Source organism: Sorghum bicolor, chromosome 1 (assembly GCF_000003195.3).
Source record: "Sorghum bicolor cultivar BTx623 chromosome 1, Sorghum_bicolor_NCBIv3, whole genome shotgun sequence".
Taxonomy (NCBI): Eukaryota; Viridiplantae; Streptophyta; class Magnoliopsida; order Poales; family Poaceae; genus Sorghum; species Sorghum bicolor.
The window spans coordinates 3,092,501-3,112,717 of record NC_012870.2 but is presented as its reverse complement, the minus strand read 5'-3'; the positions used below and the strand labels follow the sequence as shown (position 1 = coordinate 3,112,717).

Below are 20,217 nucleotides of genomic sequence, written 5' to 3'. Positions count from 1 at the left end.
TTTATACTCCTTTAGATATAAAATAATTGTACGTTGCTCACATATAAAGAAGTTTGACATATTGAATTGAAAAGAAAGATGTCCAATTATTTTCAAAATAACTGTACGTTGCTCTCACATATAAAGATCTCTTGTTATTTACCCTCTCAGTCCCAAAATATCATTCTCAAGAAGTTAAATATTTAATAATTAAATATATTTTCATAGCATAAATAAACTTAGTGATATAAATATTGCTAGTATTTTTAAATTCTTTAAGAAAATTTGAGCAACACAACTTATTTTAGGATGAAGGGAGTAGACTGAGGGCCATTACCTAGATTTTTGAAAAAAAAAAACAAGGCCTTAGCTACAGTTCGGGCCGGCCCCAATTGTCAGCAAGTGCTACAGCCTACAGGGCTTTTCGTTCGCCCGCCGCCCTCCTCCCTGTCGCAATCACCCGCGCCCGCGATGTTGGATTTCTGGCGCGAAACGTAGATAGATCAGGTGGCGCCGTGGCGGGTAGACAGAACTAAAAAAAAAAAAAACGAAGGAAAGGAGAAGGCCCTCCTGCCCTTGCTTCCTCCCGTGGCGGCGGCGACTGCTCGGCCCGGCCGCCATGTCGATCTGCGGATACCACTCCCCGCGCTTCTCCGAGGTAAACGCGCCACCGCGCCGCCCCCCACCCCCACCCACTTCCTTCCCTCCCTCCCTCCCTCCCTCCCTGCTTCCCTTCTCTCTCGCTCGGTCGAACGGTTGGGGCCCTGTAGTTTTTCTCTCTCGGGAACCGGGGAACGCTTCCGTTTCTAAAAGCTTCCCGGTACTTTTTTTTTAATTTTTTTCCAGGATATTGCTTGGCTCCCTCAATGGCTTCAGCCGTATGGCACGCCGACGGTTGGCGACCACCGGAACACCACTACCGCCGTTTCATCACCTTCTTGCCAGGTGCTCTTCTTATTTTCTGCACTAACTGGCTCCGAATCTGTTGATTCTGAACTATTATTTTGATTACCGAAGATCTTAATCAAAGCCAGAGGTCTTTCATTTGATTGGAAACAACATACTGAAATCCAGTCTGCCATTTGCGATCTGATGCCTTGGTCTCTTCCTCGAGTTGCAGAATTGTGCGTTTGTCGGACACCCTTCGCAGGAGCGTCAGGATTGTCAGAATGCCACTGGTGGTTATAGCGGCTTCATATTGCACTTGTCAGGAGATGAGGACACGGTTGCAAGTTCACCAGTCAGCAGCAATGTAAGAATAGGATGCTATTGTTCTTTACTTTGATCAAATTCAGCCTTGGTACTGCTGCCGGAATATTACACTTAGCCTTCAATCCTAATCCCACATAAATAACACCTTTTTTTCCGAGTTCTGAGGTAATATGGTGGTTTGTTACTAAGTGCACACTTTGACAGTCTGCTTATATCTCTTTTGCTGGTTATCATATTGTGAAGGAAGGGCTAGAAATTCTTTTTTGGTGTCCTCCATTTTCATCTCTACTGCTGACATTTTGAAAGAAATCTCTACTACTGATATTAATCCCTTTCCCTTCATTTCAAAATGTGCATTAACGTTTCTTTAGCTTGATGCCTATTATTATTTTCATGATGTTGTATGTTTTGATCTCATACTGACTGACTGTTGTTCACCTTTGGTGGATTGCATACTGAGTTCTGAAGTTATTTCATAGTAGCAAATTTGGGTTGTTGTAGTTGAATTATGCTGACTCTTTCTTTCTACAGCACAAACAGATCTTGTGTTGCATTGTTATAACGTCTTAGTTGTTCCCCCTCTACAGGTACTACCTTTCTCTTTGCGTTTGTCTTCCGAAAGTGCTGCACAACCGTCCCTGCCTGAAGGTAGTGGTAATCCTCAGATGCCAAACTCTGGTACATGCAAAGGTCCATCCAAGGGCCTTTGTGCAGATGGTCAAGAACAAGAGGTCAATGCTGTCTCCCAGAATCAGTTCGAGGCTAACAATCCTCAAGCTGAGATGCTCACAGTGACAGAAGTGGCTTGCAAGGAGATCAGTAAACAACTTGATACAAACAGACACAAAAGGCATGATGTCTATGGTGGAAAGGTTGATGTTCGAAAACTCCGTAATGCTGATGTAAATGATGCGATTGAACTATCTATTGCTGCATCTGAGGCCATGGTTATTGCAGAGATGATACTTGATTCTCAGTCTGATAAATCGGCTGCAGCTGCTATAGAAGCTGCTCTACATGTGAAAGAAGCCCGGAAACAATTTTACTTTGAGGAGCCAGAACATGCTTGTGGATCCTCAGAAGATGGTCTTGATGAGACTGATTGGCTTGCAGAATTGGATGAGTCTGAAATGGTTGACGTATACCAAGATGTTGGTCTGTCTCTTGTCCGTATTGCTTGTTCAACTCAAGATCAGAACCCAGGTGATTTGAAGCAACAAAATTCTCATCCTAGTTGTCCCCCATGTGATGCAGACATACACATCTTATGGGATTCTTCTTCTGAGAGGCAAAATAAAAAATGGAATAGCCAAAATGCTGATAGTGATGACCATGTATCTGATTCGTTCCCAAATAATCAGTCAGCAGGTGTGCTACCAAATGAACCAACTCCGTGCTCTGATTCTGTAAAGCAAGCAGCTCTATGTAAAACAATTTCATGCTCAAGAAATAAGAAAACTGTCCTCCAGGCGTCAACTCAAAATAATGCTGCTTTGCATGGAACCTTGGGAGCTCTAGCAACATACCAAAATGTTCATAAGGTAACTTTGTGACCAATCATTTCTTTTTTTTTTTGGTATCGTGTGGTATGAATGCAAAGTATCATAATAAACTTTATCAACTCATAAACCTTTCCCATCTGCATTCTTCATATTCTCATTACTACATACATTTCTTTCCAGGAAGTTGCAGGAGTTGCTGCACAGACGAATGTTTGCATAAAGAAGCATGTAAAAGGTTTGTTTGAGGAAGAAAATAGCTACATTTCTGAGTCAATTAGCATGGATAAGTGCTGTCCTACTTCTAGAGCATCATCCATGGAAATTGTCGCCTCTTCAAGGGCATCTGTTTATTACAATGCTGAAGGTCTCCTTGAAGAAAATCATCATGCAGAAACTGAAGAGTTGTGTTGCCAAGTAGTATGTTCGAGCTTGTCACAGGTGGATCCTTTATGTTCCGTTGTTCCATGCAGCATATCTTGCGATGAAGGTCCCAGTAGCCAGGCAGTCTGCAAGCAGAGTGAAGGCCATGAAGGTCCGAGTAGCCAGGCTCCTTTGTGCAAAAAGAGTGAATGCAATGAAGGTCCCACTTGTCTGACACCTGAACGCGGACATAGTAAAGGAGAGGAGAAAGAATTTATACATACCAAAGAATTTCCTATGATGCAATACCTGGATGGGGATGCTGGTCCATCTTGTGTGTCTTTAGTTAAGCCAACAGATTCTAATATTTCATTCAGGCGAAGAAAATACAGTTCACTAAGGCCTTTTAGCACAGTAGCAACTAAGTCAAACATATTGGCAAGCACTTCAAATTGTAATGCTGATGTTCCAGTTTGTCAGCTGGAGAGATTCACACCCATTATTCTAAATAAGAATGTACAGCGTGTCCAAGCTGCTAAGAAATTCATACAATATAGTGCCGGAGCTGAAAATTTGCAAGATTTCTCTGCAGTTCAGAAGCAGACATATTATCCTCAGGATGACAGTGAGGATCAAATCAGGGAGCTACAGGTCCCACGGGATGTCTTTCCATCAACTGAGAATTTGGTTGGTAAACAGCACCTTAAAAGAAAAAGGGTCCAATTTTCAGAAGCAAATCATAGTAGCAGAAGAACCAAGATCAATAGAAGGATCTTGAATAAATCAAGATTCAGTCGTAAGTTTTTCTTTTTAATATTAGTGTTCAGTCTTTTGAGGGATATACTCTGATGTATCCACAAAAACATTAGTTTCTTCTGGTAATCCTCACTTGTGAATTCTTGCAGGATCAGATAGCAGAACAGGACAGACACTTGAGGCAAGAGAGTACACTGATAATAAAGAAGCCACATTTCAAGGAGTAGAGTTTCTGTTGACTGGCTTTCCTAATCAGAAGGAAAAAGAAATTGAGTCCCTAATACGAAAATCTGGTGGCTATGTACTTTCTAAAGTGCCACCCTTCCCACTTGATAAAAGAAAGAGCATGGCTGAGTTTCCAAGCTGGAAGCCTCCCATAGTACTTTCCCCTAAAAAGGTTTGCTATTTTATTTCCTTTCAGTGTTTTGGTCAATCTATTTATCCTGTGTCTTTCATAATTACATGTTGTAGGAATCACGAGTCCCAGTTGAAAATTGTCAACTTATATTTGTACTGTACTGTATTAATGATTCCAGATGTTGCATCAGGTGTCAACAGCTAAGTTCTTATATGGCTGTGCTATTGATGCCTGGATATTGAATCCCAATTGGCTCTTCGATTCTCTTCAAGCTGGTGTCATGCTGCCACCTGGAAAGTAAGGCAAGCTCATAGCATCAGTGCATGTCTTTGGAAGCTTCTGTACACACATTGCAAAATGCCTACCCTTTGGAAAATAATTTTTTGATATTCTTCTGCATATTTATTCCCTGAACATTCATTGTTCCATACCTCTCTTGGAGTAATCAAGGCAAAATTACCATTTATACTATGGTTATGGTCTTTCATAAGATTTGTCATTCTGTAGTAGTTCTGTGCAGTACCTAAAATTCAGGCTTACATGCTTCCTTTTCTTTTCTTTTAATTTCAAGCTAAGCTATTCCAAGTGAAAGGCATTTGCATGTTTAATGAGCTTGCCCATTCTAACTGCATGTGACTATGTCAACCATCATAGGCTACCTAACAGTTATGTTGTTAATGGTTTCCTAACAGTGGCACAGTTTAACACTAGTTTAATTTTCACTGTAAATATGGAAAATTTACACCATATTTAAGTCTAGACTAGATGCTTGTAGGTCAGTATACTGAAAGCTGCTCATTTTCTTCTTAAACACGACAATGCCACTACACTGTTGTGTTGATATTGTTTTGAGAATCTGATATGTTGGCAGGAAAATTTTACTATGCTGCCCATGTTTATAAAGTAAGAATGGTCATCCTTGATGCTCATCATTATTTTGTTATATCCTTTTGCTAGGTATTTAATTCGACAAAGGAATGCCCGGAAGCATAATTCGTCATTTGACCGCCCACTTCACCCAAAATGTAACACATTGATATTTGATGGAGTAGGATTCTTCATCCATGGCAAAATCAGCTTCTGTTCAAAATTTTCCAACATTGTCAAGGTATATTGCATGCATAATAAAAAAACTGAAAATTATATGTTTCTTTCTTGAACCACGTAGCGCTGTGTGCTATTATATTTATTAAAGAAGAGAAAGGCAAACGAATTACTGCATACACCCACACCCGCACATGTGGAAATGCCCCTTCAAATAGGCACCTATTACAGTGTTTAAAGCCACCATGCAATGAATTGCTGCTATGTTGCCAGCGAATTGAAACCCTACTAGAGCTGCCTGGGCACCCTTTGCTACATCCTGTTGTGGTGTACTGGTGTGAGCTGCTGTAGATCAATTAGTGATTATGGAAGGCCTGGCAGTCAAACTGTCAAGGGCCTGGTGATCTAGGGTAGCTGGCCCTCGACTACGGAGTTCGTAGTCTCCTGCCGTTGTCTTCCGATCGCGGAGGTTATACCCCTCTCGGCGGCTCGGGCTTGGGAGCGTTGGGAGAGAGAGAGATTTAGGGTAACAATACTTTTCTTAATCTGAAAGTCCTGATTACAAGTATATATAGCCAAGGGCTGAATACTAGTAGGAGTAAAACTCTCCTAAATATAAGGCTAATTATAACTCTATTTCCTAATCTAGCCCCTAATCTGTTGGGCGCCTTCCCCCTGCGACGCGCTGGGCCTGGCCTGCGCGCGCTCGGTCGCCCTGCGTACGTCGCGGGCGCGGCGTCTCCTGGAGTACGGGATACCGTACATGACATCTCTCCCCCCCTCGACGACCAGCTCTTCCTCGAGCTGGAACGCTGGGTACTTGGCGACGAAGGAGTCGAGGTCTTCCCATGTAGCAGACGCAGCGGGCTCGCCCTTCCAGCGGACGAGAACCTGGCGGACACCCCGAGCGATCCTGGTTCGAACAGCAAGCTCTGGCTCGGGCTCGACGGCGCCATGGTGCACCGTGGGCAGCGGTGGGGGCGCAGGCGGGGGCGCGCCGACCCATTTCTTGAGGAGGCCGATGTGGAAGACATCGTGCAGCTTGGCGCGGGGAGGAAGCTCAAGGCGCACAGCCACCTCGTTGATGACTTCGGAGACGCGGTACGGTCCGTAGAAGCGTGGCTGCAGCTTGCTCTTCGGCGCTTGGGACAGGGAGGCCACTGGTCGATGGCGAAGGCGGAGCAGCACCCAATCCCCAACCGCGTAGGACACCGCCCGGTGTGCCTTGTCGTAGTAGCGCTTCTGCACTGCCTGTGCCTGTTCCAGCCGATGCCGAACATCCGCCAAGAATTGCTCGCGTTCTTCCATCGCTTGGGCCACTGCAGCGACCCGAGTATCGCCAGCTTCATACGACCGGAGAGACGGCGGATCGCGCCCGTAGACGACGCGGAAAGGTGTCTCCCGCAGGGATGACTGGTAGGCGGTGTTGTAGATGTATTCCGCCCACGGCAGCCACCTCAACCAGTCCCGGGGCCTGTCCCCTGAAAAACAGCGGAGGTACATGGCAATAACGCGATTGGCAGCCTCCGTTTGGCCATCGGACTGTGGATGAAACGCCGTAGTCATGTGCAGTTTGATGCCCAGGAGTCTCATCAGCTCCTTCCAGAAAATAGAAGTGAACATCGGATCCCGATCGGACACCATGGACTGCGGCAGCCCGTGGAGGCGCACGACGCCGGAGTAGAACGCCTGTGCCACCGACTCAGCAGAGTAGGGATGAGCCAGGGGTATAAAATGACAATACTTGCTGAAGCGGTCAACCACAGTGAGGATGACTGATTTCCCTTTGACGCGCGGCAGAGCCTCGATGAAGTCGAGGCCAATGTCGGTCCACACTCCGGTGGGCACGGGCAGCGGCAGCAGAAGGCCCGCTGGGTGCAGGTGCTCCGTCTTGAAGCGTTGGCAAGTAGGGCAGGCGCGAACAAAATCCTGCACAACACGGCGCATGTCGGGGAAGTGGAAGTCGCGCCAGAGCCGGTGGAGGGTGCGCTGCACTCCTTCGTGGCCGTCATCATGCACCGCAGCCACGATCTCCGGAAGAAGGGCCGATGCTGGTGGCACGTACAGCCGGCTGTCATAGGTGACCAGCCCGTCGACGATGCTCCAGGGCGCCGAACGCGAGCCAGCAGTCAGCTCGTCGCGGATGGCAACGAGGGTGGGGTCCTGCACTTGGGCCTGGCGAAGCCGCTCGATGTAGTCGAAACGTGGCGCGGAGATGGCCAACACCACCCCCTCTGGAGTGTCGCGCCTGGACAGCGCATCGGCGACAGTGTTCTGGGCGCCCGGCTTGTACTCCACCGAGAAGTCGTAGCCCAGGAGCTTGCCGACCCAGTGGTGCTGCGGAATCGTGGAGAGGCGTTGGTCGAGGAGAAACTTCAAGCTGTAGTGGTCCGTCCGAACCGTGAAACGCCTCCCCCACAAATAAGGCCTCCAGTGACGAATGGCGTGCACCAGCCCTATGAGTTCACGCTCGTATGCAGCGAGCGCCCGATGGCGAGGCGCGACGGGGCGGCTGAAGAAGGCGATGGGGTGCTTGTCCTGGAGCAGCACCGCGCCAAAACCGTGCGTTGAGGCGTCGCACTCGACGATGAACTCCTGCTGGAAGTCGGGGAGGGCTAGCACCGGTGCCGAGGTGATGGCGGCCTTGAGTGCCTGGAAGGCCGCGGCCGCGGCGTCGTTCCACGTGAAGCCATCCTTCTTCAACAACGCCGTCAACGGCGCGGCGATGGTGCCGTAATCCTGGACAAACTTGCGGTAATAACCCGCCAAGCCCAAGAATCCGCGCACAGCACGCGCCGAACGGGGCTGCGGCCAGTCCGCCACCGCCTGCACCTTGGCGGAGTCCATGGCCACGCCCGCCTCGGAGATAATGTGGCCGAGGTAGGAGATGGACGACACCCCGAAGGCGCACTTGGAGCGTTTGACGAACAGCTGGTGCTGCTGCAGCATGGTGAGGACAGCGCGGAGGTGTCGAAGGTGGTCTGCCCATGAAGTGCTGTAGATCAAAATATCGTCAAAAAACACAAGCACAAACCGACGAAGGAAGGGGCGCAGAACGTCGTTCATGAGGGCTTGGAATGTCGCCGGCGCGTTACAGAGCCCAAACGGCATCACCAAGAACTCATAGAGGCCATCGTGGGTTCGGAACGCCGTCTTGTCGATGTCGGATGCCCGCATGCGGACCTGGTGATAGCCCGATCGAAGGTCCAGCTTGGTGAAGAATTTGGCGCCGCGCAGTTCATCGAGCAGCTCGTCCACCACCGGGATGGGAAAAGCGTCCTTCACGGTGATGGCGTTCAAGGCGCGGTAGTCAACGCAAAAACGCCAAGAGCCGTCCGCTTTCTTGACGAGGAGCACCGGGGAAGAAAACGCCGAGGAGCTGCGACGGATCAGCCCCTGCTGCATCATGACCGCGCATTGGCGTTCCAGCTCGTCCTTGTGCGCAGGAGGGTATCTGTAGGGCCGTACCGCCACTGGTGGCGCGCCCGGCTGAAGAGTGATGCTGTGGTCGCGAGAACGTGGCGGAGGCAGGCCCTGCGGCTCAGCGAACACCTCCCCGAACGACGCCAGCAACTCGTCCAGGAGGGATGGGGAGGCTGTGGTGGTGCAGACGGAGTTGCTCCCAGGTTCTGCCTCTGCGCGCCACAGGATCGTGACGCCCTGCTGCTGGAACGACATGGTGCGCGCGGTGAAGTCCCAAGTGACGGGCCCGAGCGTGCCCAGCCACTGTGCGCCGAGAACGACGTCGAACCCGGCCAAGGGCATGATGAAGAGGTCGGCCGTGAACGACGAACCCTGGATGACGAAGGGCGCCTGAGGCAGAACGCCGAGACAAGCGATCCGTTCACCGTTGGCGACCACGGCGGACAGCCGGGGTCGGGAAACGACCGGCAGTCCCGTGCGTTGCGCTGCTCGCTCGGAGATGAAGTTGTGGGAGGACCCGGAGTCCAGGAGAGCGACGAGGGAGACGGAGCCCACCACCACGCGGACGCGCAGCGTGTCGCTGAGCCGGACGCCGGCCACGGCGTGGAGGGAGTAGCAGGGCGCGTCCGTCCCCGCGGCCTGGTCCCCAGCGTCCGCGGCGTCCTCGATGTCGTCGACCTCCACCCCGTCCACGAAGAAGAGTCGTTTGCAGAAGCGATTGTGGCCCCTGGTGTACGGCTCATTGCAGTTGAAGCAAAGGCCCTGTCGACGACGTTCCGCCATCTCGTCTTTGGAGAGGCGGCGGATTGCGCCCTCGGCGCGACCCTGCTGGTTGGCGGCTAGGGGAGCCGGCAGTGCCAACGGTTGCTGGGGGGCAGGGAGCGCTGGTCTGGGCGCTGGAGCGGCCAGGAGGCCGCGCTGGGGCGCTCGGGGAAGCGTCGGAGCCGGCCGCGACTGCTCCATTAGTTCCACCTGGCGCGCCAGGCTCATGGCGGCGGCCAAAGTCTCTGGGTGGTGGAGGCGGACGGCATGGCTGAGCGGCGGAAGGAGGCCGCCCGTGTAAAGCTGAACCCGCTGCGCCTCTTCCAGCCTGCCGGCGCGCGGAAGGAGGGCCTGGAAGCGGTTGGAGTATTCCTCCACCGTGCCCGTGCGGCGGCACTCGGCGAGCTCGAACATGGGCGCTGAGCGGAGAGGGGGCCCGAACCGAAGGTTGAGAAGATCCTTGAAATTGCCCCAGGATGGCGTGCCGTCATCGTCCTGCAGTTGGGTGAACCAGAGTTGCGCGACATCATCCAGATGGTAGGACGCCATGAGCACGCGTTCCTCTGCCATGGTGCGATGTTGGCGAAAGTAGGCCTCGCACTTGTTGAGGAAGAGCATGGGGTCGGACGATCCATCGAAGCGGGGAAAATCCCACTTCTTGTGCTTAGGGTGGAACTCCTGGTCGCGCAGCCCCTCAGCACGACGATCGTCCCCGCCGCCAGATGACGACGAGGATTGGGCCTTCATCGACGCCATGTCAGCTTTCATTGCAGTCACGTCCGCGGTGAGCGTCTCCATGGCCTTCAGCAGATCGGCCAGGGTGGGTTCAGCCATGTTAACGGAAGTAGCAGAGGTGGGGGACGATGGAAAAGTGGGGCTGTGGTCGGCGGCGGCGACGGCGGCGGCGGGGGCTTGACTGGATGCAGCGGCGGTGGAAGAAGATCGGCGGCTAGCTGATACCAGGTTGTCAAGGGCCTGGTGATCTAGGGTAGCTGGCCCTCGACTACGGAGTTCGTAGTCTCCTGCCGTTGTCTTCCGATCGCGGAGGTTATACCCCTCTCGGCGGCTCGGGCTTGGGAGCGTTGGGAGAGAGAGAGATTTAGGCACTGTTCGCCTAAACGGCCGTTTAGACCGTTTAAACGCCGTGTAAACGCTACACAATGATACACCGTTTCCGTTTAATCATCTGTTTAGTCCGTTTAATTGACCGTTTAGCCCGTTTAATGGACTGTTTAGCCCGAATAATGGCTAAACGGCAGGTGACCGACTGTTTACCGTTTAGCGTTTAGGAAAACATTGGATTTAGGGTAACAATACTTTTCTTAATCTGAAAGTCCTGATTACAAGTATATATAGCCAAGGGCTGAATACTAGTAGGAGTAAAACTCTCCTAAATATAAGGCTAATTATAACTCTATTTCCTAATCTAGCCCCTAATCTGTTGGGCGCCTTCCCCCTGCGACGCGCTGGGCCTGGCCTGCGCGCGCTCGGGCGCCCTGCGTACGTCGCGGGCGCGGCGTCTCCTGGAGTACGGGATACCGTACATGACACAAACAATATCCCCATAGGTAGTGCGAGATGTGATACAGCATCTTATTAGACTCTTGTTATATTTCACTTTTATTTTTTTGGGGGGGAATTTTACTTGGATTAGTGGAACCTAATTCCTGTTCCAGTGAAAATTCGGGAGGTATAGCTTGAAGCCTGTTCCCTTATGTACCATTTCTTTTCCACAGCATGGAGGTGGCCAGCTTGTTCCCTTGTCTAATATCATTTTTTTTTCCACAGCATGGAGGTGGCCAAGTTTTTATATCTCTTCATGGATTAGTTCAGAGCTTGAAGGATGGAAGTACATCGCATGGAATTATTCTTGTTGCAAGCGCAGCTAGTGCATCTCGTCATCTAAGCTATTGTGGTTTGGAGCATGACATAAAGACAGCGGTTAGTTGATTAACACAGTATATCTGTTAGAATTGAACATAGAACTACTGTTGCTTGAATGTGTAAACTTAATTTTTCTGTGACTTATCACAAACATCTTAATCTGTTAGTCATTCCCATTGTTCTTCTTGGCCTTTTATGAAGAAAAATTCAGTGGTCTTGATCTACTACTGCCCAGAAAAAAAAAGAAACAAATGCTCTACACTCTACAAAGCAGAGGAACATTAATTTTACCTTAATGTTTTAATACACAATTTAGCCTCTTCGTTGAATATAACCCTTATTTTCCTTGCAGGCAGCAAGCTGGATCATAGGTAGTTTATTTTCTGGTAAACTGATTCCATTGAAGAAAGATCGCTGTGCTTCATTTCGCCGAATCAAGATGCCATCGTTCCAACAAAAGCAACGTATATTTGACATGAGTCAAGAAATATGATCTCTGCTATACATCGCATAGCTATAATACCATGGGAATCTCAAATAGTTCTCACTGAAACATGGCTGCGGCGCATCACAGCTGCGCATTCACTCTGATGATCCTCTTTTGACTGAAGAGTTTGCCACAGCACATTTTTGTCACTCAGAAATTCCTCTGTTCAGCACCAAGGCTAATTCGTATTCTTTTGTCACTTCACAATTGAAGGGGAAGCTAGGAACTAGAGCATTCTTCAATCATGGATTTACGATAGTGCGTTCAGGTTATAGCTGAGAAAGAGTTAGTTACTGCTCGAGGTGAGCAAAGTATTCATCTTCCAGCTACATTATCCATTGTCATTCTGGAGACTTGGTTTCTTAACAACGTGATACTTACTGGAGGATTTCCACACCTTAATAATGGCATCAGATCAGAATTGTGCAGTCCAGAATCAACTGTAAGCAGTTTCTTATATGTTGTAAATTGTAACCTGTAAATCGTAAATAGAAATACCAGAGAAAATCCCCCTCCTCTCCACCCAGTTTGTACTAACCAGTGATGAGCTGCCTATTAGGTGTTGTATTGTATGGCACGAAAAACACACAATGGAAAAAGGATGAGTGTTTCCTCTTGTACTGTCAACTGACCCAATCCATGTGTCAATTGTAAGATGGGTTCAAGGATTTCGTTCAAAAAAAAGATGGTTTTAGTATCCATCTGTTAAAGTAACTTTGTGGAGTTAGTAAGTTGAGTGGTTGGATTGGTGTGTTGCGACCAAGTTGTTTTTGGTTGCCTCCTAAGTGAGAATGAGAAGTTGTGTTTAGTTTTAGTGGGTATGTCTTGGTACCGGAGTTTAGGGGCTTGATTGGTTAGCTGAATTAGCAGTAAGGCTTGGCCCGTGACATGCACGGTGCGCGTGTGGTGGGCGCATGGGAGGAAAAAGTTCACTTGCTACAAGCTCCGTGCAGGTAATCAAACAGACTTGACATGCAGACAAGCTAGTCGAAGGCAAGCAACCAAACAAAATGTGTTGGTAACTTGGTATTCTTTGATCCTGTCCAGCAGGAGCTAGTATGAGCCAGGCCAAGAGGAGCCAGAAACCAATCACGCACTTAGTGGTTGTACCCTAGTCGATCGTGTGGTTTTCTTGGCCTGGTTTCTGTGGAAAAAAAATAAGCTAGGACGTATTTTTCTCGTTATCCTTCTGATAAAACTTGTGGCAAATCTTTTGTCGTTCTTTCGAAGAAAAAAACTTCGTGGAAGCTCATATGTGCATTTCATGGCATAAATCCACCGTTGTTCTTTGAATAATTGTACTTCCTTCACTGCCATGGTGGCCTTGGCTTGGGGATCTGTCCTTTGGCGAAGACCATCGAGCATCTCTTCTTCACCTTCTCTCGTGTGGCGGTGTTTTGGCGCAAGGCATGCCCGGGCATAGCCATGGTGAACCTCCACAATCTCGACACTCATATGCATCTCCCCTCCGGATGCCTGTAGCACACTGGTATGGTGTCCCACTCATTCTCTAGATCAGCATGCAATGTATTGACCCTTCTCTTCTTTCCTGATATTAGAGCTTAGGGCCTGTTTCGTAATCCTATGAAGAAGTTAAAAAATCTTGACTCCAACTTTGTTTTTGAAGTCGTTTTCTACAGTCATTTGATACGGCTCTTGTAGAAGGGAGCCCCTCCTGGAGCCATATCAAATAGGCCCTCACGGAGCTCTTTTTGAGCTTACCAAATATGTAGCCCATTTAGTTGGTAACGTAGGTCTTCTTATCCACATTCTTCTTAAAACTTGGCATGCCATGCTTGTGACACCTTTGTAACTACCCTGAGTTTGTTTGGGATCTCCACCACCGTTGCCGCCTAAAAGGAAAGAGAGCTTCAACTTTCAATTCTTGTACTAGTTCCTAAAACGACCTCGATTATAAATTATGCTAGCTTGTATTTGTTCAAAAAATAAAATTTACATGACTATCGTCATAACTCATAAGAGCATAGCAATTTTTTAGCGACGACGTGGAACAGCACAATTACAAAACGGGCCTCGATTCTTTTCTTTTTTTTTCTTGTTTTGTAAACATCGATCTGCAGCAATTTGAATATTTGATTTGATGCGGGTAGTGGCGGAGACGTGGCCATGCATGTGGTCCCATTCGCGCGGATATATGCCCACCAATAGGGCCCACATGCATAGACTGCTCCAGGGTTGCCGCGCCAAGTCGGAGAGATCAATCAAGAAATTAAACCGTCCGCGTTCGTGAAGGCCTCAACTCCTCTCGTCGTCTCGTAGGCGATCGTCTCCTCCGGCGGCGGCGATCGACGTCGGCGACAGTCCACGATCTTCTTCAAAGAAAGATAGCAAGGCCGATCAGAGTCAGACGACGCCATCTCAAATCATGGTAATCAACCGCCCTCAATCCCACATGCATGCATTCCCATTTGAAATGCATGCCTCGATCGATCGCTCCCATCTTCGTCTCCGATGTTACTGAGTGCGAATCATTTAGATTAGATCTATACACACTACCTCGTGAGGTGTCTTCGATGTTACTGAGTGACGAACGGCGACGGGGAGGTCTGCCGCCGCGCGCGACCTCGCCGGGCCGGAATATTCGCAGAACACCCACGGCCTTGGATCGCGAACAATAATCATGCGTAAACCACCGGATCGGCGATTAATAACCGCGATCCGAATACCTTGCAAAAATGTCCCCGGCCGGCTCCTCCTCCAGCTCATCGCCGTCGTCGTGCCACCATTCTCCGGGATCGCGCGAAATAGAGAGAGACTACTAGGAACTGGCCCGCATGTCAGGGAATGAAATCTCAAGGTTTTCCCAAACATGATCAGTGCTGAAGAACCTGGGAAATTGAGCTCATCATGCATGAGCTCCAAAGCCAGATTTCGAGTGTTTTTCATTTTCATTTTCATGTCGTAGCAACATGACATTTTTTTTTGTTGTTGCTGTTGCTTTGGTGTCAGATACATTTTGTGCTCCTCATCAGCAGGCAGGGGAAGGTGAGGCTGACGAAATGGTACACTCCATACCCACAAAAGCAGAGATCCAAGGTATAATACACCGGCAGGTTTTCCACTGCAGTTTTACCATTTTTTTGGCTGGGGCCTACAAAGTAATTTTTATATGCAATTGCATCACATGATTTATCACCTGCTTTTCATTCACAAGATCATCAAAGAGATAAGTACGCTCGTCCTGACAAGAGGCCCCAAGCTGTGCAATTTTGTTGACTGGCAAGGTTACAGAGTTGTGTACAAGAGGTGAGGAGTTGTAATGCCGGATGAATGATGATCTATATGAAAACTTTTATTCCTGGTTGTTACTAATATAATATAACTAACCAGTAAAAGGCAAAGCGCTTGCAAATTAGTAATCAGCTGGAACGTAACACTGATTATATTAACTCTGATGGCTCCATCCTGCAGGTATGCTAGCCTTTACTTCTGCATGTGCATTGACCCTGCTGACAATGAACTGGAAACCCTTCAAATCATCCATCACTATGTTGAGATATTGGACCGGTACTTTGGCAACGTGAGACCTCCAAAATCCTTTGCTTAATTATCCCCTCAGTTCCAAGACCCATTTTCCTGATGGCTGCTGTCTTTGTCATGCTGCATGCAGGTCTGTGAGCTTGATCTGATATTCAATTTTCATAAGGTGCGAAAACTTTGATATATATTAGGCTGTCTCTTTCTGCCGACCATATATTTGCTACAATATACCAAAGCACTTAGCTAGACCTCCTCTCACTCTTTTTCTTGCTTTCTGAATTTGCAGGCGTACTTCATATTGGACGAGATTTTGATTGCTGGTGAACTTCAAGAATCAAACAAGAAATCGGTGCTACGTCTAGTAACTACACAGGTATAGCTATTATCTATTTTATTTTACCTTGAATCTAGAAGCGCTCTGAGTAGTATAAAACTATGAGCATTTCTGACTGCACATGAGTGCTCTCTGCCTTGCCTTTGTTGACATAACCATCATGTGGACTCACAAGAGACAAACTTTTAACAAAAAGGCGTAGTGTTTTATAGTCCTTAATACACCTGTTGGACTGTGCCAATTTCTAGCTAGCTTGTCAGTACAGTGGAAAGGATAAGTTGCTACCAGCATGCATGTTCATGTGCTCATGTGAAATGCACTAAGGATTGGGGGCCGGTGATGGTGTATCATGGCATGGTGGAATAAGCGTGTGTGTGTTTTGCAGGACGCTTTGGTGGAAGCCGCAAAGGAGGAGGCAGGCTCATTGAGGAACATAATTGCACAGGCTACCAAGTAGAGCACTTGTGTCTTCTACAATCATTACTCACACCCCCACGGCATGATAGTAACTTAATCACTACCATACGGCAGCAGCTTTCACCCTTAATTTTTTTCATTACTGTTCCATCTCTGCATTTTGTTCAGAGATCTGTTCTGTCCTGTCCTTTTCTTTCCCTCTTTTTTTTTTCGCACTGCACCACCGGTTTCGAGGGAATGTGCTGTTTCAGCACTTTTGCACAACGTTGTATATGGAAATGGAATAAAATAATGCAATATATGTTTTGGTTCCCAATTCTATGGTCCCAGTTCCCTTAAGTTGCCCAACTCTATCTATGGCCATTCAGATCATTCTCAGCCTCCAGGAAAAGATATCTTCTTTTTGCAGATTTTTTTTTCTTTTATTACATTTGCAGCAGGCTTGGCTTGTTCTGTGGAAATATATAATAAAAAATGAAAAAAAAGGGAACACACATGCCATCAGCATGAGCCTTGTTTACATCATGCAATAGTTACCCGTCAAAAGGCATGCGACGTCCCCAAAAGTGTTTGATTAACAGGGCAGCATGGATCTACGCCATGCACGTGTCGCGTAAACAAGCGGTGAACACTCGACCACACCGCTGTGAACTCGCTCGCACATTCACATTTCCCAAAATTAGTAAATCTAGACTAATCTCTCAATAATGTTCTCACACGAATATATTTCTTTTTACTGCATCTTTTTTTTTTGCCAAAATTAGGTGAAGTGCAACCCAAGGCACACGCACGCAGCAGAGGAAAGTTGCAGCGGGATGGAGTCAACAGGAAAGCAATCCCGATCGATCCGTCCAGCACCGCCACCACCGCATCTCCGCCGACGGCGACCCGGCACCAGGTCGGCACCACCATCCCGGCCGTCCGCCGCTCCCACGGACGGCTGCGACGAGCATCCCTGCCTCGCAGGACAGGACAGGAGAGGACTCGTCGTCTCCCTCCGCTCCGCTCCGCTCCCGCGTGACGGGTCAACACGTCCGCGCGGGCCACCACTCGCCTCGCCTACCAACAAATGCGAGAGGAGAGGAGGCCGCTCGCCCTTTCTCTCTCTGGAACACTCACAGCTCTCACTCTCTCTGCCTGTCTCTCTCTCCTCTGGATGGATGGATGGAGCACTCACTTTCTCTCTCTCTCTTCGCCTTTGCTTGTTTATTTATTCCTTCTCCCCGGCCATCCATCCATCCCAACCCATCCATCAAATCCGCTTCGGCTTCTCTCTCTCTCTCTCTCTTGCAGTCCAACCAAGTCCTAGGAATAACACAGCGCAACAACTCGCACCACCACCACGCCATCAGTGCTTCGCCGGGCGCGCGGGTGGCCGGCCGGGTCAGTAGCAGTGCCGGTGCGTGCACCTCTTCTGCCACTCACTCGAGGGTGGGAGCTATACCAGCTTCTTGTCACGCGCGCGAAGGCGGCGACAAGGGGATCGACCAGCTACCTCGCACATGTTCCCGGCCGAGGTATCGGCGCTCGCGGCGGCGAGCGGCGCCGGCGCGGGGCGTCAGGCTGCAGGCGAGGCCGCTGGCGGCGGCGTCCTCCCGATGCTGCCGCCTTTCTTCATGGGCTCCATCTGGCCCGCTAGCTCCGAGGAAGACGAGGCCGCGGCGGCGGCGGCGGCCGCGGCCGCCCACGACCGAGCTCTCGCCGCGTCGCGCAACCACCGCGAGGCCGAGAAGCGCCGGCGCGAGCGCATCAAGTCGCACCTCGACCGCCTCCGCAACGTCCTCGCCTGCGACCCCAAGGCATATAGCTAGACGCTATCTACCTCCTCCAATCTGCAGTTGCTTAATTATTATTAACTGAAATTGAAGAAAAACAAATCCGACGATCTTCACTATATGTATTATCTACTGTATCTTTAACTTGTCTGCAGAATCGATCGAGTTGGCATCTATAGCTTGCAGTAGCCGCAGCCAGTACACGTACATGAGCAGCTAATGGTGTGATTAAAGCGCTGATGGGTTTGGGAAAGTTGAATGGAGGCTTTCCTATTCCTATTCCTGTCACACGAGGCTAGCAGCTAGATAGGCTAGGGCTCTTCTCTCTTTTCAATTTCTTACCCATTAAATATATATAGTGCCATGTTTCATGTTACACTCTGCTTGCACACACAGCCTGCTTGCATACGATGGTAACGAACAAACGATCCATGGCTAACCCCCCCAAGTCTAGGGTTTGTGCTCTTAATAATTGCGGTAAAGATAAAATGGTTCATCATTCTGATGCTGTCTGTTTGGTTGCCTTGTTGCGTACGTGCAGATAGACAAGGCGTCGCTGCTGGCGAAGGCGGTGGAGAGGGTGCGGGACCTGAAGCAGCGGGCGGCGGGCGTCGGGGAGGCGGCGCCGGCGCACCTGTTCCCGACGGAGCACGACGAGATCGTGGTGCTCGCGTCGGGCAGCGGCGCCGTCTTCGAGGCCTCCGTCTGCTGCGACGACCGCTCCGACCTCCTCCCGGACCTCATCGAGACGCTGCGCGCGCTCCGCCTCCGCACGCTCCGCGCCGAGATGGCCACACTCGGCGGCCGCGTCCGCAACGTGCTCGTCCTGGCGCGCGACGTCGCCGACGGCGGTGTCGTCGTCACGGGAGATGATGACGGCTACGGCGGCCGCGCTGCTGACTCGGTGGGCGCCACGGACGGCGCCAACGGCACCGGTGGCGACTTCCTCAAGGAAGCCCTCAGGGCTCTGGTAGAGAGGCCGGGCGCCGCCGGAGACCGGCCCAAGAGGCGACGGGTCTCGGGCATGAACATGCAAGCGGCAGCATAGCTACCCACCACACGCCGGCCGGCTGCGGCGGCCGGTGGGCTGATCGTCTCGCTCGGTCATAGCTCAAATACCTAATTGCATGCTCATGTCAAACATATATATATGGTACTACCTCCATCTCCATGTTTAGTATTTGTGTGCTAATATAATGAGTTGCTAGCTACATGTATCTTCATCACCTATCCTCATGCATGGCTCTTCTTCTTCTTCAGATGCCATGCATGCCATTAGGGGGGGGGGGGGGAGGAAAAATATATTCCTAGTATGGTATTGCTATTAGGGTTTGCTTGAGCTTGAACCAAATGCTGTTCCAAAGCCACTGCAAACCTACCTTTGAGCTAGAATAACAAAGAGTCAGGCAGCACAATGCAAGGTTGCAGACTTGTTATACCCAACTAGTTTATATTGGAATTCTAATAAGATGTCAAGTTTTTGTTTTCTCTCGCTGACAAGCAAGTTCATCAACAAGAAGCAACATGTGCACATGTCCATTTTTGCATTCTGGATCAGCTGGTTGCATAAATAGCATCTATATCCAACAATAAGATTATAAGAATGGCAAGTCCTGTTCATCACTCTAGATGTTTGTACCAAATGCATACAAGCTCAGATAGCTCCATGCATGCCTTGTAATACTATATAGTACTACTCTTGTGAATATAGTAGCTTGTGACTGGAACTTGGAGTGGATGATCTGGGAAATCGATGTCTGAATGAATGGGGAAGATGGGAGGAGCCAGGAACAGCCAATGATTGCTTGTGTGAGTGCAGAGCGCAGTGGGGCATGCATGCAGTGAGCTAGCTCTCATGCATGACACATGAACGAGTGCATGCATATGCATGGAGACTTGCATGCTAATGCTAGGAGAGATGGATGACGATGTGGAGGAGTTGGGTGTATATGCTGCCACACTGTGTGCATGTCCGGGGAAAGGGGGGAATTGACTGTAATGAGCTTTTGTTTCTTGTTGGTTTTCCCTTTTTCAAACCCTGCATTGCATCGCATTGTTGCATTGCTTTTGGAGATGGAGGAGATCTCCATGTCAGGCTATGGAACTGTGCTGTGCTCCATGCCTGCCCTCTCATGCATATGGTCGTCGTCGTCGTCTTGCCTCTCTCGGAGGCAAAAGCAAAAGCCAGGATGGCACTTGGTGGGGACAAAAGGAGGGTGTAACTGATCAGCTTTGAACAAGCGGGCACTGCTGTGGCGTGCTTTCTGCCCACACTAGCTGGTTGCTGTGGCTTGCAATTGCAATTTTAGTTTCCTAGCTCATTCACATGTCACATATACTCACATGCATGTGTGCATAACCATTGCTGCTTGGAGTAACCCTCACATAGACGAGATATAATAATGTTATCAACTGATGATGAA

General features: G+C 49.4%; 3 protein-coding genes across 4 annotated transcripts; all 3 read left to right on the top strand.

The window, feature by feature from the left end:
* On the top strand, window positions 478–12,464 carry LOC8057397. Of its 2 annotated transcripts, none has more exons than XM_002466179.2 (10): window positions 478–637; window positions 826–924; window positions 1,100–1,231; window positions 1,779–2,732; window positions 2,874–3,849; window positions 3,959–4,206; window positions 4,358–4,464; window positions 5,125–5,275; window positions 11,185–11,337; window positions 11,633–12,464. In XM_002466179.2, the coding sequence occupies exons 1-10, from the start codon at window positions 599–601 to the stop codon at window positions 11,771–11,773; spliced, it is 3,000 nt and encodes a 999-aa protein (XP_002466224.2). In that variant the 5' UTR covers window positions 478–598; the 3' UTR covers window positions 11,774–12,464. The 2 variants fall into 2 exon arrangements, with proteins under 2 accessions (XP_002466224.2, XP_021303978.1); XM_021448303.1 differs by having other exon boundaries at window positions 4,346–4,464.
* Window positions 13,943–16,335, top strand: LOC8057396 (AP-1 complex subunit sigma-1). The gene is made up of 7 exons (XM_002466178.2): window positions 13,943–14,156; window positions 14,738–14,824; window positions 14,943–15,034; window positions 15,200–15,308; window positions 15,399–15,434; window positions 15,555–15,641; window positions 15,988–16,335. The coding sequence occupies exons 1-7, from the start codon at window positions 14,154–14,156 to the stop codon at window positions 16,057–16,059; spliced, it is 486 nt and encodes a 161-aa protein (XP_002466223.1). The 5' UTR covers window positions 13,943–14,153; the 3' UTR covers window positions 16,060–16,335.
* Window positions 17,124–19,341, top strand: LOC8057082 (transcription factor bHLH106). Its single transcript, XM_002466177.2, has 2 exons — window positions 17,124–17,818; window positions 18,336–19,341. The coding sequence occupies exons 1-2, from the start codon at window positions 17,522–17,524 to the stop codon at window positions 18,840–18,842; spliced, it is 804 nt and encodes a 267-aa protein (XP_002466222.1). The 5' UTR covers window positions 17,124–17,521; the 3' UTR covers window positions 18,843–19,341.